This window comes from Thermobia domestica, chromosome 1 (assembly GCF_964235325.1).
Source record: "Thermobia domestica chromosome 1, izTheDome1.hap1.1, whole genome shotgun sequence".
Classification (NCBI taxonomy): Eukaryota; Metazoa; Arthropoda; class Insecta; order Zygentoma; family Lepismatidae; genus Thermobia; species Thermobia domestica.
This window is the reverse complement of record NC_137454.1, coordinates 220,244,070-220,270,991: the sequence shown is the minus strand read 5'-3', so window position 1 is coordinate 220,270,991 and position 26,922 is coordinate 220,244,070. Positions and strand designations below refer to the sequence as shown.

At 35.8% G+C, this 26,922-nt stretch overlaps 1 protein-coding gene across 2 annotated transcripts in view; it reads right to left on the bottom strand.

Annotated features, from left to right (window-relative positions):
- Parg (Poly(ADP-ribose) glycohydrolase) overlaps positions 1–18,830 on the bottom strand; it is a 58,096-nt gene extending 39,266 nt beyond the window's left edge. The window contains exons 1-2 of one of the 2 annotated variants that reach the window (XM_081770293.1): positions 18,541–18,830; positions 2,802–2,893 (exon numbers count right to left, since the gene is read on the bottom strand). In XM_081770293.1, coding sequence (XP_081626419.1) covers positions 2,802–2,856 — 55 coding nt within the window. In that variant the 5' untranslated portion in view covers positions 2,857–2,893; positions 18,541–18,830. The remainder of the gene's footprint in view (positions 1–2,801; positions 2,894–18,540) is intronic. The other variant, XM_081770296.1, reaches the window with a different exon arrangement.
- Positions 18,831–26,922: the final 8,092 nt, after the last annotated feature.

The following is a 26,922-nucleotide window of genomic DNA, read 5'->3' as shown; positions in this document are numbered from 1 at the left end:
ATCATATCATCTTTAACTTCAAAAAATTTTAAAACACCGTTATATTCTCGCAACATTATAAGAGATTCTTCACAGCATATCAACATGAAAAGACGTACTGATTAAATATCGATATTGTATATTGCAAACCTCGGATATTACATTTTTGGATTTAAAAAAAAAAAAAACTTTCCAAAGAAAAGCAGAGCATGTATCAGGAAAATTCCAAAGCAGATCACTTAGCGAATCTCACGTATTGAAAAAATATTACCGTGACATTCATCAGCGTGAGGGCACAGCTAATTAAAACGCATAAAAAATAAAATCGTAAGAATATGTGTTTTCTGACAGAATCATTTAAGAAAATGATGTTAATCTTTTGCTGCAAGAATACCAAATCTGGCAACTGATGCTTTAGATTACATAGTATGCAAACTCGACCTTATTAGTAATTCGGATATTTACGGAAAATTATAATTCTTTGTACTTTGCTAAAAAGTGGCTTCTAATATAGACCTACTATAAAAGTCCACTATCATAGTACAAAATCCATAGGTTTCAACATTTTCTCATTCGCTTTCGAACTTCACGTAAAAGTATACATGATTTCAAATAAAACGTGCGATGAAGCAAACTCGAAAAGCAATAGTGTTAAGATCACTTATATGTATGTGGGAGGATCTAAAAAAACACTCGGGAGGAATTTCCTTCTGTCACCACGTTATTATCAGAAGCAAATATCTAGCTGAAACACACAGTTTACACAATACAATTTAATACCTAGCTAATTCTCTAACTTCTAGATCTGAACACAAATAAAGCTAACAATAAGAAATAATAAAGCTAGAATTCAATACATGAAAATCGATCGCTTCTCGGGTTTCCAATATATTAATCTTGATTACGAGCTCAAATATAGTTCTTCCTCAAAAGGACAAAAGGAAGATAAAATGTCGGGTGAAAGAGATAATATAAAAACGAAGAAACCATCACAGTATACCCATTCGAAATTGTTAAATTACTATATAAAACAAAATTTCTTCGAAGTATTCCTATCTGTCTAACCATTAAAGCATTTTACAAATGTATTACTTTCCTATGTAAACGAAAGAGAAATATTAAGAATAATTTAGCGTATTACAAGAAAACGAAATATATATATATATATATCCGATGCTATACACAGAATATTGAGGGTAAGAAGAGGTATACACATTATAATCTGGATATACAAAAAGAAGTAGGGTGAAAGAAGACATTACGGATGCTAAGAGAAAACATCTCACTTCAGAGTTTTCTAAATATTAAAAAAAAACAATACACCGTGTAAAGAATGTACAAGTCTAACAAAAAAGATTATTATTTTAGTTAGGACAGGCAGATAATTCCAGTCAAGAATACGTGAATATATGTAAAAAAAATAATAATTTTAAAAATACGAAGATAAAAACGTTATCACCTGAATAAACGATGTTATAATCTTTTAAGTGTTCATGCAAGTTATTCAGGTAAGAAAAGGAATAACAAGGTATCAACAGACGAGAATATGGTAAACTTAAAATTACTTGTATAGTGTAAATTAAAAGCAGCCACTTTGAAAAAGGTTCGTTATATATATATATACGTATATATATATATATATTATACACAGTAACTTCGTTGTGGTTATATCTTAGTTATTAAACTTTTATCCCACACTTTATCTTATTCTTGTCCTTTGGACGTGGAAACATTCCTAGGTTCGAAATATTGCAAGGAATTTAGTGCAAGCCTATGGAGCGGTGAATACATTCAATTTTCAAATATAATACCAACGCACATTTGTATATACAATTAAGTAGCTTCATTTCAGTAAGCTACGAAAAGAAGTAGAATTACTAGATTACTAATGTTCTATTTTATACTGTCTCGTTTGGTGGATTAAACCAAACCTCTATTGGAAAGATTACGGTTTTTCAATCCATCGACTTCTAGCCGCAATAATTCATAATGTCAGAACATATTCGCTGTAATTCCTTTTCTCATTCTTACATTCATAGTCAGGGCGTCTACTAAAATTCAAAATGAAACTTAGTGACTTTTTCTTTTTTAAATCATAAAATTTAGTAACATATTCAAGAGCGAATTTGGGTGCGACTGGGCCGAATTTCCATGCATGCGACAGAAGCGTGCTTTGCTTGCGATTTGTTAGCATCTAAAGCCGACCATAGACATTTTTGGTGGTGAATTTTAACGATTTATGGAACATAATTTTCCAGTCCAATATTGGACATAATTTTCCAATATTTGTAAAGATTTAAAAAAAAAAAAAAATCGTGACCCAAAAGCTAAATTTTGTGACTGTTTCTTTATTTTCATGACCGTTTTCTGATTTCGTGACTTTTTCATAACTCTCGTGACCGATAGACACCCTGATAGTACTTATTCTCTTTTTAATAAAATATTTTTTTTTTTCGTTCTCTTTGCGAGAAATCACATTTTTCACGTTACATGCTTTAAAAACAAAATTACCGCAGTTACTAATAAAGCTCCAAACATTCAACAATGAAAATAGGGAAGATAATTTCGGACTAAGTTTGCCAGACGTATATTTAAGGGTATCATTCCGCATAGTGGAACTGACGGGAAGAACTTGTAAAAAGATATCAAAATGATTGGTTGCGGGATTCTATCTCTGGATCTCCTGATTACAATGCGATAACGTTAATTACTTACCTACATTCGCTTTGTATGTAAAGTGAAGCACCTGGACAGTTATTATTTATGAATTAATGCAAAATAAAACTAGTGATTCATTCTTGCACTAAATAAGAATTACAAACCTTTATAAAACATTTTCAAAGTACTCTGTTTCTGTTTCTTCAGAAGTGGCTCCATCGGAACGTAGCTCAGTTGATTCAAGAGTTTACGAACTCTATGAAAGAAAATAATAATCAACAAATTGGTGTTTTGTTAACTACTAATCTACAGCTTATTTCATATTTTGACAATAGCTGTGTAAGCATGGACGCAAGTTTTAACACTATATTACCATATGATTCTTTATAATAACTATCAACATTATGTTTTAAAATGTACTACGACACTCAATTTATTGCTCAGATTCTTATATGATTTTTGTATTGTCTAGGCCTATGTACTTTATTAAAGAAGTATGTTATTAACTGTAAGTTCATAGCATGTCGTATTTCCAAGTACGCTTTGTTGAAATATGAATTTATACTAGTTCTAGGTTCTAATTTGAGGATGTTTAGCGAGAGGTACAATAATAAAATCTTATGAATCAAACCTAAAAGGTAAATAGAGTTTAATTTAGAGTGTCGACTACTGAAGTATCTAATGTAGTGAGTTAAGCCTAGCACAAACAAATTTCTCTGAGACATACCTGCTAGAACCTGATGAAGATAAGTATTCCATTTCGTGCTATAGATTATCGTTCAGCTTCAATCCTGATCAAGTGTTGATCAGTGAAGGTTAATTATTATTGTGGAGACGAAGTGATGATCAGCTAGTACTTTGTTATTCATTTTAGGTACGTTCGACGAATACTATTTCACTTACGAAAGATATGTTTATCTCTGGTATAGTTTAACACTAAACCTGTTAAACTTAAACGCAGAATATTGAACTTAAGTTGTGTCCATGACAATAACCAACATAGATCCAGCGTCTGAATTCTGAATAGCACTGGTCGCCATCTTTAATATTACATAAGATTTCATATCAGGATCTTTGCTGAGGTTGATAACACTAGTTAACAAATTTAAACTTTTTGTTTGTTACATGAGAAAAATCACCTGATCTTAAAGGAACTTTTTGCGCTGAATTCGAATATGCACTCGGTTTCTCTCCATCACGTACAGTTTTCCCGTAACAGAGGGATTTTCGGGAAATTCCCTCAAAAATTTCCCTTTTTCAGATATTTTTTTCCCCTAGCTCCTGTCCCCTTACATATAGTAACATAGAAATTATACCTAAGTATACCTTGATTTATATTTAATAAACCCTAAAAGTTTCGTAAAAATCGCTTTGTTCTTTCTAGAGAAATAAATATATTTGTATGTATACTGTGTGCACGGTTTATTGCACCTGATAGTAATGCTTTCAGATCTCCTGAGTTGGGGTAAAAACGATTTGCTTTATTACTACAAACACAGACATAAAAATGAATTTTTACAATAGTCAACAACACACTTGTATTGCTCTCTGTAAATTAGAAACGTGTATAAAAATAGAATGTACTTCCAACGTATATTTTTTTTAAACGTACAGTATATGTATATCTTAATACATATATATACAATTCTCCAAGTTTTTTCGTTTTGTTCATGAAATGGTTATCAATATTTGTTATCAAATGTAACAGAATGCAAAACAAAGAAAGAATGGAAATAAAAAACCTTCTATACCACTTGCGCACTCAGTGAAGATTAAGGAATCCTATGACACCATGTCAACTTTGCTAAATCTTATAAATTACAAGGACCATTGTTGGCAAATATGTTGTGATCTCAAGGTAGTTGGTATTTTATTAGGAATGCAGTGCGGTTACACGAAGTACCAATGTTTTTTATGTTTATGGGATAGCCGAGCTGATGACAAACATTATGAAGTGAAGGAATGGGAACCTAGAGTGAATTACGTACCTGGAGAATGCAACGTCAAATACGCTCCTTTGGTAGATCCTAATAAGATATTACTACCGCCACTTCATATCAAGTTAGGACTTATGAAAAACTTTGTCAAAGCCATGGACACATCTGGTGAAGGTTTCAAGTATTTGCGAGATAAGTTCCCTAACCTGAGTGATGCTAAGATTTCAGCGGGAGTGTTTATTGGTCCCCAAATTAGGAAATTAATGCTTGATGATAGCTTTGACAGCAAGTTAAACAGTGCTGAGCTAGCTGCCTGGACAGCATTTAAGTGTGTTGTGCGCAACTTTCTGGCCAATAACAAAGCTGAGAGTTACACAGAAATCGTACAGGACATGATACAGAAATACAAAGAGTTGGGTTGTAGGATGTCTTTAAAAATCCACTTTTTGCACTCCCACCTCAGCTTCTTTCCTGCTAACCTAGGTGCTCTCAGCGACGAACAGAGGGAAAGATTCCACCAAGATATAATGGCAATGGAGAAAAGGTACCAGGGACGATGGGATCCTTCAATGATGGGGGACTATTGTTGGGGTCTTGTTAGAGAATGCAACATTTCTTACAAAAGAAGGAAGTAGTGTACGTTTTTGTAACCCAATGGAAGTTTCATATATTGTGACAGTTTTGATTGTCTTTTCATGACCTTTTGGTACATTTGTATTATTGTTTATTGTAAATTGTCACACTTGTAAATTATATTGTATTATATTTTATATATGTGTTTGTGGTAATAAAGCAAAACGTTTTACCTCAACTTAAGAGATCTGAAAGCATTACTATAAGGTGCAATAAACAGTACACACAGTATACATACAAACATATTTATTTCTCTAGAAAGAATAAAGCGATTATTACGAAACTTGGAGGGTTTGTTAAATATGAATCAAAGTATACTTAGGTATAATTTCTATGTTAGTATATGCAAGGGGACAAGATCTTGGGGTGTAAAATAAACGAAAAGGGAAATTTTTGAGGGATTTTCCCGAAAATCCCTCTGTTACGGGAAAATCGTACGTGATGGAGAAAAACCGAGTGCATATTCGAATTCAGCGCAAAAAGTTCCTTTAAGAACAGGTATTTCCTTTTATATAACAAAACCTTTGTTAACTAGTGTAATCTAAAACCTCGTGGACATGACGTAATGTTACATGCAGTTTAAAAGCTATTCCGAGTCCCAGAAAAAAAAAAAAAAAAATTGGAATTTAGGAAGTAAGAAATATGGCTGTGCCAGCTTTTCGTAATGAGTTCTTTCGTTATGTAAGTAAAGATGTGATAAGCGCAAAAGATAGATTAACAAACATGGTTATACAAGTGTTTACAACATGATCCAATTCTTCACATACAACTAATTACAAGTGTAATTAGTTCCATATTTTCTAATGATTCATAAGCTTATACCACTAAATGAAAATCGCAGTGAAGCTCTAAACATAGTTGTTCAGCATCTGTAACTGTTCTCTAAGATATTATGTAACTTTACATTCCATCCTCTGTACACATTAAGAATTCAATAGCAAAATTATGTACCGGTAATAGTGAAACTCACATTCCTTTGAGGAAATAATGTCCACATGCCTTCCACACTCTGGGCATCAGATACGTTCGAGATGCACTACCATAAAGCAATGTCCAAAAATTACAATTCATTCAATAAATATATGCTAATATCTTCTATACTCATTTTTGTCAGCTGCCATCTACGTAGATATACACGTCATAATCAAGGGACCTACACACTTACATAAAATGAATACTATGCCCACAAATGTATATGCCATAACAAGATTACTCGTGAGCACACAATGAGCCCCGGATTATACCTACATGAACTTTTCAGTTACAAATATTTCTTAATTTCATACTTTCTTTCCTCTTCGCTAGACACATATTCGTCTGTATTGTGTTACTTCGCAAAATTAGTCTTTCCAACTGTTAAGTGTTGCAAACTACAGACTATTCAGAAATAACACAGCTTAGAATTTATGAGCTAAGCGACGTGAATGAAGTATATGAGAAAATATATGATACTGTAAAGCATAGTTTTGAAGTAGCATTTCCAATAAAAAATAATTTTAGTAAAATAAAGAAAAAAATAAAATGGATTACAACTGAAATCTTAAAAGCAAACATGGTAAATATATTGTACAACTAAATAAAACTAGGAAGCGTTACCCTACTAGGATGAATGAATTAATTTACAGACAGCACAAAACTAGTTATTAAAAAAATGTTGAAGATAGTGAAACAAAATTATAACAGTAGAAAGATTCTTCAATCACACAATAAAACAAAGGCAATGTGCAAAATAATTAAAAAAAGAGCTCAACATGCAAACGCATAGTACCCATATAAGTAGCATAATTTATGAGGGCGTAAACTTGACAAATCCAAAGGACATGGCAGCATCTTTTAATAAATATTAAACAAATGTAGGACAAACCCTTAGGAAGACCTAGGCGCAGATGGGAGGACAATATTAAGATGGATCTCGCAGAGATTGGAATACAGAGTGGAAACTGGATGCAGGTGGCTAAGGATAGAAGTCAGTGGAGAGCTTTTGTGAACGCGGCATTGAACCTCCGAGTGCCATAGGTCATAGAGTTAGTTAGTTAGTTAGACAAACCCTTATTAAAAGCAAAGGAACTAGTAAAACTAACTTAACGGAACATAAAATTAAAAAATGTGATAAATCTATATTCTTGGAACCAGTAACAGAGAGTGAAATAATCATCATAATAAAATAAATGAAAAATTCGAATTCGGCTGGGACGGATGAAATCTCTAACAGTTTGATAAAAAGTTGTTACAAATATTTAGTTAAACCATTATGTTATCTCTCAAATATTTCAATCGCCCAGGAACCTTTCCCGATAAACTAAAAGTTGCTAAAGTTAAACCATTACACAAAAAAGGTAAATTCAATGAAATAGAAAACTATAGACCGAAATCATTACTACCCGTTATAGGTAAAATTCTGGAAAAAAATAATGTTCAATCGGGTAATGGATATCATTAATAAATATTCTATTATATCCAACATGGTTTCTTGAAAGGTAAATCCACAGAGACTGCAATTTTTCATTTTCTAGAAACCTGCAGAAAGTTGTTGGATGAGAAAGAATTATCTATAGGAATATTTTTAGATCTAACAAAAGCCTTTGATTTAGTAAATCATAATATATTGTTAGAAAAACTTAGTTGCTATGGTATTAGAGGCTTAGCAAATAAATAGTTTGAATCATACCATAAAGATCGGAAGCAAGTAACTGAAATCATAGGAATTTTAATTAATAATAAAATTCAAAAATGTGTATCAAGTGAAGAAACTCTTAATCGTGGAGTACCACAGGGATCAATTCTAGGGTCACTTCTCTTTCTTTATATAAATGATCTTTCTGAAAGTATTAACAGTTCATGTGTGACTTTATATGCAGATGATACAAATGTAATAGTTAGTGGGAAAGATGAAAGCGAATTAGGTTCAAACTGCCAAACGGCAATGAACCAACTTTCAAGTTTGATGACTAAAAATGACCTAATTATTAGTGCAAATAAAACATGTGCCTTAAATTTTCACAATGGTAAAAATAATCAAGATAATCCAATAATAAGAATAGATAATAAGACAGTTAAATATATAGAAACTGCTACCTTTCTTGGAGTTAAAATATCTAATAATTTCAACTGGGAACCACATACAGAACATTTAAGAAGTAAGTTAAGCAAACTATGTTAAGCAATTAGATGTGTAAGAGATAAGATTAATGTAAAAACAGCTAAGTGTACATATTACTCAAATTTTCATTCTATAATAAAATATGGCTTGATGTTCTGGGGAAATGCACCTAAAAGTATTGCTTACTTTAGGCTACAGAAGAAAGTGGTAAAAGTACTTGTAGGAGTAGACTGGAACTCTTCTTGCAGAAATATTTTTAAGGAATTTAATATGATGACTCTTCCCTCAATGTATTTGTTCGAGATATTAATGTATTTGAAAAACATAGTAGTGAATTTATTGTTAACAAAGATATGCACAGGTACAACACAAGAAGTAAAGACGACATTCACTTGTATGCACATAGAACAAATATATACAATAAATAAGTTACGCACAAAGGTACTCTATTATACAATCTACTTCCATCATATATAAAAAAAATCAGCTCTCTGTAAATAGCTTTAGATCCAAACTTAAAAGGTACTTGATAGAACAATGCTTTTACTCGGTTGAAAAATATGTACAAAATAATTCGTATACGTAAAATTATATGTACAGTAAGTAAATTAATGAATCTATAAGAATCCATATGTAATAACAGTATGCATGTTTAAGTATACTGGTATATATACAACTGGCATGTCCAATTTCGTTGTATGACGATGAACGGATGCAATAAATTGTGATTAACAAAAACAATAAATCCTTACCTTCTAGTTTCCAACCAGGATTATAAACAATACCCTACTACAATATTAGGTAATAAATGTTTAGAGGTGGGGATCCTTATAAGTTGCGCCATGACAAACCTATGCACTAAGTAATTGCACCAAACCTAACATAAACTAACGTAATTCAATCTATTGATAAACCATTACGTATTATCATGTTAAAAATAAATAAATACACTGGCGGGAGTTAACAGAATATATTGTGGAAAAATGCATTAACCAGAACCGTAATTTCGTATTTTGGTAGAGTGGGCCAGATTATTCACTCAGGGTTAACTGTCGCAGGTTGAGCCCTGAAATATATATAATATTTAACGGAGAAGTGAACAGATGAACAGAATTAGACGAAAGCATAATAGTAACAAAGGTCATCAGTGTAGGGTGATTAATTAGGGAGAAAAACGAAGTTATGGATTATTCGAGTTCGTGTGTTAATGTGATATTAAGTATATAGGCAATAGAGTATGATATGGGGGTGTTCCAAACCCACCGTCTTATTAAATAACCTGGGATGTGTATGCTGCAGTGATAGTGGGGAATATAAAATGTAGACCAGAAACTAGTACGAGGGAAGTTGCATCTGAACCAAATGCTGTGAAATGGAGCAAACCTTTGAGTGCTATCCCATTTTATGAAAATATAAATTTGTAAATCCATGAAAGATGTTATTTGATTTCATATTGTATAAGTAATCAAAATATGTATAATAAGGATAGTACACAAAATGAGAAATGTGCTCTTTGCTACGGAGCACTCCGTAAAACCTGATGAAGTGAAGTGCCTTGTGAAGGCAGGGTACAAAATGATCATAGAAGTGTAGCGAAGTTACAGCACACGCAAAGCATACATTTTTATGCCGTATAATGTTTCTTCACATTACACTCGTTTATATGTACACCTACCACCGATGATGTGCTTGCTCCCTACGTACACCCACCCTCTTTGCTAACGCCCGGACCACTCTGCTGTGCTCCGGCCCTGAATCGGATGGATAGTATGAGTGCTTTATAGTAGCCACCAACCGCAAGTTAAATCGTGTTTTGTGCATTGCAGTTTCTGTCATACGTCCACACACTGTAGTTATACTATGCCCTCTTAAAGTCAATTTGCACCCATTAATGAAATTTCTCTCTTAAAAAGTAGTTTCTAAGGCAGTAAGAATGCACTTGCTGCTAAGAAAAGGTCATATCTCATGAAATAAGTATCCCCTCGTGTGGCAACCTAGTACACGAAATTATGTAATTTATAATAACCAGGGATATGCATCTGATACGGGGCTCTGTTCCCAACACCCCCCTCTAAAAGTTGATTTACTAATACTGTAATACTATGTTTATAGTGCTAGGTTGCAACAATTAACAGCTGGAAGGTACTAATTTTGTGCAGTAATACAATTGAATACGTTTCTATTGTGGTGCCAAAATGTCTTGAGCCGTGGCAAAAATGGGAACTAAAGCTCACACCCTCCCACACACACGCGTTGAGCTAATAAGGGTTCAGCTGTTGCTAAGCGAGAGAAAGCGAGTGGAATTCCTTCAGCTGATAGCAGCACTTGCAACGGAAAACTAGGCATCAAGTCAATGTGGTATATCTATAGTGAATTGTAAAGAAAGCATGAAAATAAGAAATATTTGTGATTAACAGTTATTGTACGATGTCTTGAGATCCTCTATCCAGCTCGCCCAACACGTGACGAGCGCACCAGGCCGGTAGCCAGCCCAAAAATGTAGGGGGGGGGGGGGTCGACGCAACCATACAGTTCATTTGCAAGCCTACCGTGAAAAGTTTAGGGGGGCCCGGCCCACCCTAGCACCCCGTGGATACGAGCCTGGAGCGCACTACGCTTGCGCGAGTACACAGTCACCCTCCTTTTAGCAGTAGTACTAGCTCAGAGATTATGGCACCACGTTTCTTCGGGGAGGAATGTAAATAGTACTGACAAAATAGTGATAACAGTTCCTAAGCACGGTCGGAGATATTGACCGAGGGAATTTCGTAGCTTCGTGAGAGACAGTAATCTCATTGGCCTTGAAATCATCACAGTTCAATCAACTCCGAAAATATAAAGTAAAGAATCTAGTATCACAATTGTACCTGAACCATTGCTCACTTCTTTCCAGAGGTGTGTGTGTTCCGCATTCTGCACTATACTCAGCATTCTGCTACAAAAAGGACAGCTTAATTGTTTAAATAAAGCTGTAGCAGGTTTTAAATTGTGTTAGCTGTGTATAACGAAAAAAAAATTATTACATATTTCAGCATCGATTTTTTAAATGTGTGTGCGTGTCTTTATGATACACCCTTTTTTGAAAAGCGCGTTCTCATTGTCCATTTTTGTTATCAACAGGTTCTCTTCGTTTTCATACTGCGCTCAGTTAGTGCGGATATCTTACTCTTCGAAAAATGAAGAATGTGTTCGCTTTCATTTTTATATGCAAAACGAGACATAACTGAACACACAAACCAATGTGACGTGAAAAGCATACCCAAGTCGCGATCACTAATGTTTCCCACAAGACGAGAAAAAAGGCTGTCTCGTCTCAATTCACGGAAAGCTTTTCTCGTCTCGCTTCGGAAGTTTGCTAGTCTCGTTTCGTAAATGTATGTATAACATCTATACCTTCATTGTCTTCTTAATTTTATCTAGAATTTATAAGAAGTCTTCCGCGTCCACGAAGAGTATGTTATAACACATTTAGTGCACTAGTTTCTCCCACAAATCCCAAGAAGTTTCTTGTCTCTTCTTAAAAACGAGACGAGAATTGCCTCATGTTTGTCATCCCCTCGAATTTTAAAACGTACTTCTCATCTTGAAGACAAAACAATAGGAGAAATTTCTCGCCTCGTGAACAACACTAGTTAAAACTATCCTTATTATTGTCACCATCCTGTTTTAGAACTGAAGAAAGCCTGAACAGCAATTCAAAAAAGGTTTCTCCTGTTTAAAATGGGACAGCTTCAACGTCGTCAAACCAATTATAAGGTAGGGGGAAAATTTAGAAGAAAGTCCTGTTGTTCTATGAAAACTTAAGTCTCTTTCTGAAAGAATGTCCTGCACTCGATAATGTTTATTTGGTAATTCTAGGCTAACGGGAACTTATGATTGCTGATTACTATCAGGGTTTCCACCAGGATTTCAAAATCAGGGGGTGTGAGCGCTTGTCTTTTAAAAAACTTATATTATTATTTTTACGTTTCTCGTATTATCCTAAAATTCTGCAATAACACAAAAGAGTAATACAATTCTGCAATAACCTTTCCACTGAAATCCTAATTTCAACGAAATAGAAAATGTTGAACTGACCTTCTTTTCGTTTATTTATTTATTTTTTGTTTTGCGTGAATACCCATTATAATCAAGGTAAGTTATAGTATTAACGAATTAATTCACTTGACTGATGTTGAACTAAAATCAGTCGTAGTTTTCTTGATTAATATATGCATGGACAAATAAACGTCGGATGTTCTAAATCTATCAATTCTCTTGTCGTTCTTAGATTTCTATTTGCTCTGCCTAAAATGAAAATTTTTTCACGACTGAGATCAGTCAGTGGTTAGGTTAGGTTAGATGAACTCGATCTGATATCTGAAGTGCTAAAACAACAACATGATATACTGGAACATTTATTGCTAATTGCAGATAATTACCTTTATCGCAATATTGTAGGCAATTTAATTCGTTTAAATTTATAGCCAATGTAATTTTGCACTTTTCACCCATGTGACTCATATATTCACGAAGGTGTTAATAGTCTTGATGACTACTGCATGCATATTTTGACCTCTCCTCTGAATCGTCATTAGGCTTCTTCATATTTTCACACATCGTAACACCACTTTATAACCTAAACATGCCTTATGCGGGTTCATTTAATAGTTCCTAATGAAAAAAAAAAAAAAAAAAAGTATTGGAAATATATTTACAAGCATACTTGTGTGTGTCTTACAAAGATTGAGAATCACTGTTCCAAGTTCTATAATGTCCTTTGAAACGCAAATTCATATATTTGGATTCACTCATTTCGCAACTGAACCGATGCCACTCGTACAAGACTACTCAACCATTCCTCGTATGCACAACATAATATTTTCAAAATCAGCCTCAACACTTATATTTTCACTTCAAACATCAGCTAAACAAGGTCCTTTCAAGGACACCTTCATCAAACGTATTCTGGAGTGAGCCGGCACCGTTCTGAAGCTAAAATTCTATTCATTGTTGAAGATGATCTCTCCACTGAAGCGGTACCGATTGAAAGAACCCCACCTTTTTTTTTTTTTTTTTTTTTTTTGTTTGTTTGTTTGTTGTTGTTGTTGCCAGAGCTGACAAATTAGGAAATATAATGCATTAATATTCTTCTCAGGAAAGTTTAAATTAGAAATCCTTGAAGAAAGTTCTTTCAATCGTTTGAGAGTTCTAGATTCAAATAGGACTTCTTCGCACAAAACATGAAATAATTTTGAAAAATTTCCTATTCAGGTTCGGATCCGACAGAAGTTTGGAGGGATGTTATTGGAAGTTTAGGGGTGTGATACCCCATTGGGGGGGGGTCTGGCGGAATCGCTAATTACTATTCAATATACACATTGTACTGACAAGCATTTCGTTTGAAATAATGTTCTGAAAGGGTACTTCCAATTGCAGGCCTTCGTCTGACCGTTGTCATTGGTAAGGTACAAACTGATTCTGCTGAATTTTCGTTAATTGTTCATCGAATGCTAAAACTGTGCTGGATCTGAAGCACAAAGAAAGGAGAAACAAACAGGATGAGTGAAATTTATCTGAAAGTATTACCTCCTCCCTCACAGCTGACAAGCATATGTGAGGTGTGGTGTCCCTTTAGGAAAAGGCATCTAACTAACTCTATGGCCTATGGAACCCGGAGGTTCAATGCCGCGTTCACAAAAGCTCCCAACTGACTTCTATCCTTAGCTAATTGCATCCAGGTTCTACTTTGTATTCCAATCTCTGCGGGATCCATCTTAATATTGTCCTCTCATCTGCGCCTAGGTCTTCTTAATGGTCGTTTTCCGATGGGTCTTCCAGTCAAGACTTTGAAAGCATTTCTACTTTCTTCCATTCTAGCTACATGACCTGCCCACCTAAGCCTCCTCAACTTAACGACCCTAACAATGTTGGGTAAATCGTATAAATTATGTAGTCCCTCGTTATGAAGTTTCCGCCATTGCCCATTCTCGTTCCTCTTGGGTCCAAATATTTTTCTCAGGATCCTGTTCTCAAATACTTTCAGTCTATGTTCTTCCCTCAGAGTAAGCGAACCATGTTTCGCAACCATACAGAACAACAGGCATGATTACTGTTTTATATATTTTAAGCTTCAAATTCTTCGACAGAACGCGACGACAAGAAATTTTGAACCGAATAGTAACACGAATTCCCTGCTTTTAGTCGACATTTAATTTCTTCGTGAATATGATTTTCTAGAAAAAGGCATCTGGGAACCAAAAGGCTTACCTTTGTACAAAACACTTATTTTGTAATAGTAACAAAAACAAAATGTGAATAATGCTGTATGATGATAGTTGATGTAATCGTGGCACTAAATGTAGATGTTGAAATAGGCTTATCATGCAACTACAGTTGTAACTTTCTTAATGTATGAGTTAGCAACATTAATAGCACTCGAGGAGGGAACGGAAGCTGTCTACTGGGTCGGTTCTCAAGAAATCTTCGTAATAAGAGGAAGTGATTGAAATGAAAAAGTTTAACTCTACGTAAGATATATTAAAATAACAACAAATAAAAAGTAATACAACGTTGAAAACTGGTTCATGAGGGTCTTATCGTGAGCCGGCATTTGCGGAATATTAGCCTTTATTCATATAAAAATTCCATGCTGTTTAATAGCATATTACTATGCAACTGAATATAACGTATATATTTATTTTTCACACTCGGGGAGGCTGCTCTCCCTCTCACCGCAAACAACGTCCCTGGCATCAACCTATCCCAGACAGTCACTAAGACAGCATTGCATTAAGGATGTGCCGATATATCGGTATCGGCAAATGGACACCGATATTTACCGATACATCTTCCGACCTATTTTCAATTTTTTTAATATTAATAGTGACACTTATATTTCATCGGTTTCTTTTATAAAGTTGAACTAAATTATTATCAGTTGTACAATCGATTTCTTTATGCATGTGTACGTCTTTGATTTGCACTACTAGTACTCAACTCATAATTTTAGTCCTTCGTTGCCAAAATAGTGATGAAGAAAAGCCAAAGGTCCTCAGCCAGGAAGAAAATTTTCTACGGGAGCCCCATTTCATGGTTGCTATATTAGTCCGGTATTTAATATAGGTGGTTTGATTTATTACGTATACATTTACGTGAGCCAAGAGGTCCCCCTTCCCCTTCGGGCGCCCATGGTCAGGATATAGCAGACCCGTAATTTGGATCATAAACGAGAGAGGTTTTGATTAAAAAGAAAATGCTATGGAAAAAACCCAGAAGGCGCTCACACTGTCATTATTTTCTCCTATTTACTGGTTAAAAACAATTAGTTCTAAAATTAATAGTTTTATCGTTTTCGACTTCGCTTAAATAACTTTTTTTTTTTATTCTTGAATGGTATACACAGCAACCCTGGTTCAGCATGCATAGTTTTCTAAACAATATAAAATTGTAACGGCAGTATCCGTTTGCATTATATGTATGTAATAGGGACTAATAAATACAATATAACTACCAAAGTACATTATCGCTCTAAATACCAATCACTAACTCTTAGAATTAGGTTTATACTATATAAGTAGTTTATAATATATAAAAATAAAAATGTAAAGTCCTCCTATACAAGTATAACTACACCTTAACCGTCATTTAAGTCTTCCTTTCGTTCTTAGTTTATTTTATGTGAGCTAGATTAAAGTTAGAGGAAATATATTTTTTGTATGAAACCTAATACGAAATTCTCCTTTTTGTCCTTGTATGTCAAATTTGGCCTTACATCTAATATATCCTATTACAATGTTGATCATTTCATTATTTTGAAAATTCCTTGATAATATATAAGAAACGTGTCTAAAAGTATCGGTACATCCCTACATCTGTTCGGTTCGCGGCAGAGGGAAACCGGACCGCCACCAATATAGTGCGCGTCTGTATGTAGTGTTGCCAGACCGATTAGATGGAAAAGCAGAAGACTCGAAGATAAAAAACAGGAGAAAGCAGTAGACACATAACGGGGCGTCATTGAGTACAAATCCAACGAAAAAAAAAAAAAAAAAAAAAGCCATTATTAAGGGGACAGTATTCAAAACAAGCAGTCTAGAATTCATTATTACTTTCATTTCAAAGTAAAGCAAGTAAAGCAATACATACAAAACAAATTTGAAATTTTATGTTTGCAGATGATTAGGTAATCTTTTGGAGGTAGAAAGACCATCATGGTCCCTAATAATTGATACACATGTGTGTGAAGTAAGATGTAGTGAAAGAGCAAAGTGGAGTGCGAAAATGTCGGTTATCATGCACCTAGAGATAGTATAGCTATATGGACAGTCACACGTGATGATGACGTAAGATGATTTTTCGCTAACGATCGTGGAGAAGTGATATAAGCTATTCTTCCAACCCAAGTCCCACTCTAAATAACATGTACTCGTAAATTTTACAGTAAGTCATAAAGATCACCAACCATCATGCATACGGAAGATGACGTACAATTGTATCTTGTATTCATATTATATACAGCAAAGCTCTGTAACTATATTTTCTACAGATCTTTGTATATATATATAGAGAAACTTCATCTTTCTATGAAAGGAAAAAAATGAAAATTCAATATTAATAATAATATATTTCTTTAACTTCTCGAAATGAGGAAAAAGCAGGAGATTTTTAACTTTTCATTTTCGTTCGCAGTAGATCAGTAGAACGTGAAGAAAGCAGGAGATCTCCTGCGAAATCGGTAGCTCTGGCAACACTGTCTGTATGTACAGAAAATGATAACAGCGTGAAAAACTAGCACAAACTTGAAGTAGATATGCACTACAAATAAGCCTTATGTTACAACTGCGTAGCAATGAACCACACTCTTCAACAGTCTCTATGTTCACAGGTGACTTGTATTTCCACCTTGTATTCGGTCTACCTTATTTCATGATTTTCCTGCCATCTATTGAAGGCCTACTTTAAACATATTTCCCATTCAAAGTGTTCACTTTTACTCAAACTTAACTGCCTTTAAACCTAATCTAAATCCTCTTGTCGGGCATGTTTACTTTTGGCACAGCTCTCGAAATAATCGTTAAAAAAATATAACTCGTTTACCAATTTTTCTCTTATTGTCCCCTAAAAGATTTGCACTGGGCGACATGAAAATATCTCACTTGGCATTAGAACTAATTGTTGAAAAATTACAAATTTTTATACCATTTGGATATAAGTTATAAACACGGCTTGAGAATGTATGATATAAAATACACAAACCAACCCGTGCAAGGTGACAACTATAAAGCACAAATGCTATCTAACAGTCAGAGCAAGGCGAAGCTTGTGGTTCCGCGCCGTAGACCGAGAGACTGTTCGAAAGGAGCAGGCGCGTCAGCGATGGTGCGTATATGCGTAAGCAAGAGTAGTGAAAAACTGATTATCGTAATATTAGTTTCAACGGCTTACAAGTGATTTATGACGGATAAAATAAGTGAGTGCATTTGAAAGGAGACTCTATCAATGGTATATTTCTGCACAGTGCTTACTCTGTGCCGATTATACAGATCCATAGTGCAAGTAGTAGTATTAGGAACGGGTTGGAAGCCCCGCAGGGGTTGATTGCGTTGTGTTCTCGGTAAGTTCCTTTTGTGCTTAACAGTAAATTTTGGCTCGAGTTAAGTCACAGTCGGCACAAAGTAAACTCTTGCCAATCTGTACTTTATATTTGCACAAGTACAGCGCAACTAGTATACCTGTATAATTGGCAAAATCCATTTCATTACCCTCGCTTACGCGCCTGCTCCCCTTGGATGCTCCCCGCATCGGTCTACCAGCTTCGTCCTGCTCTGACTCGGTTAGATGCCATTCGCACTCTTTAGTGGCCATATAGCATATGCTGTTTGTTCCTTGCACTTCTACACATCCGGAAGCTGTATTAAATGCAAATCGAAAAGAATTGTAAATTTCCAACAAACACTTCTGGTAGCCTTCTTTAACTTTATCTATACAGCGAGATATTCTCTCACCCAGCAGAAACCTTCTCGGGGACAATAAGAAGTATATTACTGGAAGAATTATAATTACTTAAATTCTTTCTGATGGTGCGAAAAAAGTAAACCAGTATGGAAATTTACTAATAAATGTCTCTTCACGCAAAGTATTGAACTTTACCTACCAGTCCTCTTGTTCTGATATATTTAATACCGTTTACATTTATTACACGTAATGTGAGTCACGTACTTGTGAACCCTACCAGTCAAGATGCTTGCTTACCTTTGTTGATTTTCTCTAAAGGCCTTGCGAGAATCTGACTTAAAAAATCTTCGAATGCAGGTGGAGAGAGACTTCACCTACGGAACAAAAGCATAAATGGAATTTCCAACTTCATATTTCTGTTTGGTCAATTTATAGGCTGTTGCACCAGTTGCACAAGCTCATGGTATTTTCAATTATTTCCAGCCATGCATTCACCTCAATTTCAAAAAGTTTTCTCGCTATGGCGCAATCGGGAATTTAGTCCTTATTGTTTTCCTTCTTGATCTTCTTCTTCTTCTTCTACACATACTACTTGCCTGACAAGCACTATCCCGGCATGCATCTATACAGCAAAGATCACTATCCCGGCAATTATAGACGGTGTTTTCAAAAGAAACATATTATGAAATGAGATGCATCTTTAGATATGCTTATAAGATGCTAAATAACGTAAATATTTGTAAATAAAGATAATAGGCAGTAAGAACAGGTGGGGATAAGGTGAAACTTAACGAATCTACATTAAATGGACCAGAACCGTGAAATTTATGAAGAATAGAGAGAAATGGCTGGCGATATTGTTGGTAGAGAGGGCAAGAAAAAATGAGATGATTGATGGAGCCTGTATCGGGACCAAAGTTGCAAAGATATAAGCGGAAAAGATATAAGCGTTGGGGAGTATACAGAATGTGAAGTCTGTTACGGAACAGAAAATGGAGGTAGGAAGGAGAGAAAGTATGTTGAATGAACCAAGAAGGAGAGCGAAGAGAACAAGGATGGTGCCAGTACCAACGTGCCTTTATACATGAGGCATTATAAGGGGTCCAGCGTTGATCATAAAGTGTAATAAGTCGTGGAAAAAGGTCAATAAGCGAGATTGAAAGATCTATGGGAGTGCTGTGCAGGGCTCCGAAACCGGCTGCGGCATCAGTTAAAGAATTCCCAAGGATGCCGACATGATCTTTGGACCAAATTAAGCAAGTAGTATAGTTGAGGGAAGTCCGGCGGTATAGAAGAAGAATTTCATAAAGAATCCAGGTGGATTTCGAAGTCCATGGGGAAGATTGTAGAGATTGGAGGAGAGATTTAGAATCAGTGGCGATACAGATAGATGTATACTGATGCTGAAGAGTCGCAAACAAGGCATAAGCTTCAGTGAGAAAGGTAGAGACATAATGGGGCAGTTTAAAGCTGAAACATTGCTGAAAAGAGGAATCATAAAAGGCTGATCCCAAATGCAAGCCCTGGCCAGAACCGTCGCAGTACAATGCACAGTGTGCTGAGGGAGAGGAGGAATGGATGAGAAAAAACAATATTGGTAAGAGACGGGAGTGAAAAGGTGGACGGGAGGGTATTGCGGAAAATGATAGAAAAGTATTGGGAAAAAACGGGATATTCATGCAAGTAGCAAGCGAGGGTATACGTGCGCTAGATGTGTAATAGATGTGGTGCAAGATCTAGGTAGCTGGTGTATATCCAAGGGAGAGATGCAAGATATGGAGAACGTTTGCGGCCTGTATGAAGGTGTCGGAGCAGAGTGAGTTTGGGGAGGAGAGAGGATCTGGTAAATTGGAAACGTTGAAGACAGAATTTGTTTGAGAGGTGTGGCAACTGAATTGCTAAAGGTGGTACTCGGGTCTCAGAATAAAGCGCAGTAGCAGCAGTGGTGGAAGGAAGGCTAAGAGTACGGCAGAGAGTAGTATATTGAAGGGATTGGAATTTTTGAAAGACTCTAGAAGGAGAACGAGATAGAAAAAAATACCATACGTTAAAATAGGTAAGTAAACCTGTTTATATAGTAGGACGAGGACACGGAAATCTGTAGACCAAGTAGAGGTAGGAATAGAGCGAATTAAACGTAAGAAGGATTTTTTTATGTAGAAGTTCATAATGGGGGTCAAACGTAAACAAGAGTCTAAGACGATTCCAAGGTATTTAACAGAGGGACGGCGAGGAAGGGTAATACCGGCAAACGTAAAGGAGGGTAGAACGGGAGTGCGTTTGCGAGTAAAAACGAGAAAGTAAGTTTTGTTCCAGTTTATACTTAAGCCATGTTTGGAACAGCAGGTGGAGAATGTGGTGAGAGCTGAAATGAGTTGGGGTATAGCAAGTTGAGGGGAGGGAGAAGTAATATAGAAGGCTAAATCATCACAATAGGAAAGAACCCGTACAGTGTTACTGGTTTGAGGAAGAATAGGGGGCCAGAAAGAGATTGAACAAAAGAGGAGATAATTCAGAACTTGTGGAAGACCTTGGGAAGTGGTGCGACCTTCAGAGAGTTGGGAACCGAGGCGAAGATACATGGTACGTTGGATCAGAAGGTTGTAAATAATACGGAGATATTTCGAAGGGATACCTTGCTGCCAAAGTATATCTATGAGGTCATAAAGAGGAACAAAGTCATAAACCTGAGAAAAATCAATGAATACGGCTAAAACAAACAGGGTACGAGAAAAAGCAAGCCAAATATCGGAGATAAGAACAGACAGTCAGAAACGCTGAAACCAAGTCGACAACCGTATGTCTTGTTACGAAGGGACCGGTAAAATTTCCAAATGGAGGATAAAGAGGAACCATAACTTAGGTTTGAACAAAATTGTCGCCAGGCATTACGACGGGTTTGTTGAAGAATACGGGTCGTGGTGGCTTGGGTTTGTTGATATACCAGGAAATTGGAATAGGAGCGAGTGGAGAGGTATGTTTTAAGGGCTTGACTCCGTCGGAAAAATTCATTGCTGACATTCCCTAGTCCAACATTTAGGATAAGGAGAATGGACAATGGAGGAACGAATTTAGGGAGAGGGATCAGGGTGGGAGTGTAATACTGCCTGGGAAAGGCGAGAACAAAAAGCAGGGTAAAGATGTAAAGGATCGCGGGACGAGGGAGGCGGAGAGAAATGATCAAAGCAGGAAGAATAAAGGGACCAATCAAGGTTAGTAAAATATTGGCGACCTATAGGGGATAAGGAAGGAAAGGAAGGTGAAGTCGAGTTATGTAAAATGATGGAGAAGTGATCACTGCCTTAGGGGTCGGAAGTAACAGTCCATATAAGGTGGCTAGAGTAAGCAGGGAATAAAAGGTAAGATCAGGAGCAGTAGGAAGTTCACGGGGACGGGGAAGACGTGTAGGAGTGCCGGTATTCAGAAGAGTACAGGGTAAGGTGGCAAGGAGGCGATACAGGGCAGAGCCAGCGGGGTTGTTGTTGTTTTCCTATTTTATTCCTGTTTACCTCCAGCAGAATTGCCAATTATGATGAAAAAATCTTATGTTCGATCTTGGTTTTGCCTTTAGACCTTTTGAAAGTGATAATGTGTCATTGTTCTGGATAAGAGGCACTTGGCACCAAGAGCACCGATCCTAGTGGGGCCAAGGGAGCCCGGGTCCCCATATATTTTTAAGTATTTTTTATTGTTATACATATATTTTATGAATGCCTCCCCCAAGTTACAGAGAAATCGGCGCTTTTGCCTGGCACCTCCGGGAACCGAACCTAAGATTAAATTCATTATGGTTATAGGTACTGTCAATAAGTTAGAATTTCTTTTTCTTCTACACGTCTTCAGATGATTTAAAAGTAGAATGCTGAGAAAAATTATCCAGTAACCTATGACTCCGAAATGTGTTTCCACAAGGTATATAAAATAACCATTTATTCCTATCTTGAAATACCGGGGAAAATTAAATTTCATAAATATTTTCTTCAAAATTATGTGTATTCGTGGTAGTAGATGATTATTAAGTCTTTTCTTTTCATTACCTGTTAATATAGTGAAACTAGTAGTTATTAAAGTATAATTCCATTATTAGAATTTATTATTAGAATATATAGGTTAAATGTCCCAGTAGTTGGCCCTTTAAGGGTGAATCAGGCCCGTATCCAGGAGGGTCTAGGGGGCCGGGCCACCCTAAATTTTTGCTGGCCACCTTAAAATGTTCACAGTGGGCTTGCAAATGAACTATAATATGGTGATGAACTATAATATGATTGGATCGGGCCCCCCTAACTTCAGCTCCCCTACATTTTTGGGCTGACTAGCGGCCTGGGGTGAATTCCATTTCGAAAAATTATTACATGTAGAGTTTCTAATCACGTCCCCTTCACATCGCGTAAGTACAAAGAATAAAGCTTAAAACATGAATATATAACATGATTATGCTCGAAAATAAACTACCTAGTTATATCATAGACACTGTCACAAAGTTTAGAGTGGTGCTTTAGGCATTCGGAGTGGCACAGTGCTGCCATCTGTGTATAACACGGAAGATGCATGTAGTGTGTTTTTGTTCATGACATGCATTGATATTGTACTGAGTTCTGATGGAGTGGGGCGATTACGAAAATCATGTAGCAGAATTGCACTACACAAGGTCAGGAAGACAGCAGGTGAGATTTTCAACCTCCTGAAACCCCTACAAATCAGCAATAGATTCATGTATCACGCCATACCGCGATACACCGAGACTGAAACGGCAGCTGTCCGCGCAAGAAGTGGCAGACCACGAACGGCACGAACCCCTCAGTTCCAGAAAGCAGTCGCAGCAAGAATTCGAAGAAATCGAGTTCGAACACAAAGTGTGATGGCTGCTGAAATGAACATCAGCAGAAATTCCATGTCTCGTGTGCTCAGGAGTGACCTACATCTACGGGCGTATAAAAGGTGGACTGGTCACTTTCTGACACAAACATTAATGTCGCAGATGATCCTTAAATCAAAGAGACTATTGCGGCGTTATGCCAACAATCTGCACAGAAAGAATCTGTTCACTGACAAAAAGGTGTTCACAATTGAGCAAGCCTACAACGCCCAAAATGACCGTGTGTATGATACATTATCTACTGCAGGTGCTGAGGCAGCTCCAAGGGCTCAGAGAGCACATCATCCTGCTTCAGTAATGGTTTGGTGGGGAATGAGCTACTCAGGCACAACCCAGCTGCATTTTTGTGAACAAAGTGTTAAAACATCTACCAAGGTGTACCAGGACACAGTCCTAACAACTATAGTGAAACCACTGTCTGCTACCATGTTCCCTGGAGAAAGGTGGACCTTCCAGCAGGATTCCGCTCCAGGTCACAAAGCGTAAAGTACCCAGGACTGGCTGGCACGGAACGTCCCCGACTTCATTTCTACCGCTGATTGGCCTTCTAGCAGCCCGGACCTGAACCCGTTGGACTACAAACTTTGGGCAGTCCTTCAGGCAAAGGTCTGCCATAAACGACATCGATCTGTCGACAGTCTGAAACAATCCTTGACCCGAGCAGTGAACAATTTTCCCATAAACGTCGTGCGTAATGCCATTGACCAGTGGTCGGACAGACTTCGTGCCTGCATCAAGGCCAAGGAGGGACATTTCGAAAAATGATTCGTGCGTCAGGTGTACAGCATATCAATGTAAAACATAATCAAAATAAATTGCCTTCATGATAATATTCTCTGTGTTATTCACATTCACACTTGTGACAATAATTATGATATAACTAGGTATTAACTCAATTTTTAATAACTTCCCAAAATCACCTGTAAAAATCCAGTAGTCGGCCACCAGTCACCCAGAGGTCAGCCGGTATTCACCCTAGTAGTCAGCCGCATTCAATATCACGAATTTAAACGTAAATAAACGACATAACCTACACAGACTGAAGTAAAACTCAACTGTTACAGAGGACAAACTAAAACCTTTGAGTATATTTAAATAAAAGTACAAAATATTACACTTTAAATAATAGCGTTTAAAAGTATATCTTAAACTAACTTTCTAAAATAGTTTATGCAAACTTATTCAAATTAGCATAGGCTCTTAAACAAACCAGAGTGCTAAACAAAGTATTAGTATTTGCACAGTCTCAAAAGTTCAAAAAAGTACGGTACCGAAGCTGTTTCATATAATTTTCTAAATAATACAAACTTTTGGAAGCGTAACATCAGCATACTTTTTAACCACACGCAGGACACACAAAATCTTTCTTGGAAGCTTGAGTATATGATAATTATATAATTTATCATAGATTATTATATAATTAGATAATATATAATTATATAACTTAATTATATAATTAGATAATTTATCATAGATTATAGATTATTATATTTTCTTTATAGTTGCAGATTTTAAATTATACTAACGTTCACAGCAGTCGCATCCTAAACTTTTTAAAGTTCGTCATCTTCTACGTCACTAATTAAGTCTTCGGTCTAAGCTGCACACTTAACATGGTCTTTAGATCGGTTTGATTATTCCTTTTCTAAATTATTTATGCTTCTTTGGCCTTTGTGTTTTCATCCTTTAGAAGATTGCTAGGATTTATTCTTCATTTCCAGTCTCCTTTGGTTTCTCTCCATCTTACGACGTGTTTTCTGTTCTTCAGCTCTTTCCTTAGCCAGTCTTTTTAAATCCTCGTAGTTTCTCCAGGCTCTTGAAGAAATCGCACTTAGTAGTTGTTTGCTAGTTAAAGTCGCAGGTATCTTGTTTCTTTTATTGGTCCAGACCAAAAGAGATTTTTTTTTTCAAAATCTGGAAGGTGTTCAATCGTTAAAGATAAGTAGTTCTTAGAAATCTTTTGCTCTTCCAAATGGGATGGAACATCCGTGTCATGTGTTACAATGTCTAATAATGGTAGGCCTATTTCATCTGGGTTAATGTTCTCATTTTCTTCGCTGTCGTTGATCGGGTTCCTTGTTCTGTCTTCATATTCCCCACTAGGTAACTACTAACAAACTAGAAGCGGATATTTCATGTCTCTGCAACCATATTTTCTAACGCACTAGATGACGTTTCAGTATAAATATGGTACAGCTAAATTTTGGAAGCAGTTGGTTTTTAAGATTTTTAATTTCTGAGCCATCCATAACAGAATCAGCAATAAGAAATATTTTTGCATTTGCAATTTCTTCAAGAATTAGAACAACATTCATTCGTTTGTTCTCAAGATTAGTTTTCAAATATTTAACGACTTTGATTGGTGCGTCGTAATATTCTTCTGTTGGATTTCTTGTGTGGAGTCGGCCATTAGTTGGGTTACTGTCATACATATTTTGTAAGGCATTTTGAATGCATTTGGTGTAGTCCACAGCATCAGGATTAAAAGGAAAAATTCCGCATCGTCTGAAACCATTTTTTATAATTTCAGAGATTATTGCAGGATACCTTACAAAAATATGTAATTTTCATTATTTACAATATTTATTTACAAGAAATAGAGGTGAACTCAGAATGTTGAAGAGAGATCCTCAATATCCCTAATTTTATTCACAACCCAACAAATTCTTTGCTGTTGTAATCCTATCTTCAATTTTCTTCATTCATATGAAAATTAGTAATCTATCCTATCTCCCCTCTCCGTTGTCTCTCTTCAAGATAGGCTAGCACGCATCTATGCGTGAATTTACCTATAAAAAGATAAACCATGTTTTTAATTAGGTTGTATTAGAAAGCTAGTAGACTACTATGAGCTAGGCTATGAGGTACAATGGGAAGCATGGAATGGGAAGCATGAGTTACAATGTAAATACTGATAATTATTATGTATTGTTTTGGCAATGAAGCAACTCTACGAATAGATTAGATGATAATAATAATAATAATAATAATAATAATAATAATAATAATAATAATAATAATAATAATAATAATAATAATAATAATAATAATAATAATAATAATAGTTAAAGAGCAGTTGTAGCCTTGGAAGAAAAAAGTGCAAAAACGTGACATCGTCGGAGTAATTAAAAATATCAAATTTTTTATATTGATATCCCTGATTTCCTAAAGCCTGTCTCAGACGGGACTGAAGTAAGGTTGCGATTCACGATCTAAAACTCACGATCTTACTTAACGACCGTGTGAGAGGTTACTTGCCCTTAGGTCAGGTTGAAATTTTCTGCTGTCTTTATTTGGATCCTGACTTGGAAGAAATAGAAGCAGTTTCTATTTTCTTCTGGATTTCCATACAACTACCAATCAGAAAAGAGTAGCGCCTGACGACATTTAACTTTATTTCTCGCTGTAATTTCAAAACAATGCTACCTAGACAAGAGAAACAAAAATAATATTAATAGAATCATACGAAAAATATGAATTTTTAGATAATGTGAAGCATGATTTATATTATTTTAAAAACTGCAAGAATAAAGACCGACAGAGAAGGTATGCAGCGAAGTAAGTAGTGTTCGCCCGAACACAACAGGTGTGAACAAATGTAATTAAACCTTTTAAAAGAATAAAAATAGGTTATTTAAGCATTTTGTGCAACTTATATACCAAAAACTGTAACATGTTTTAAAAAGCGTGCAGGTTTACTTTTGGCACACCACTCGAAATAATTGTTCAAAAATTAGAATTGCTTTAGTAATTTCCTTCTTATTGTTTTCTAAATGATTTGTGCTGGGCGACATAAAAATATC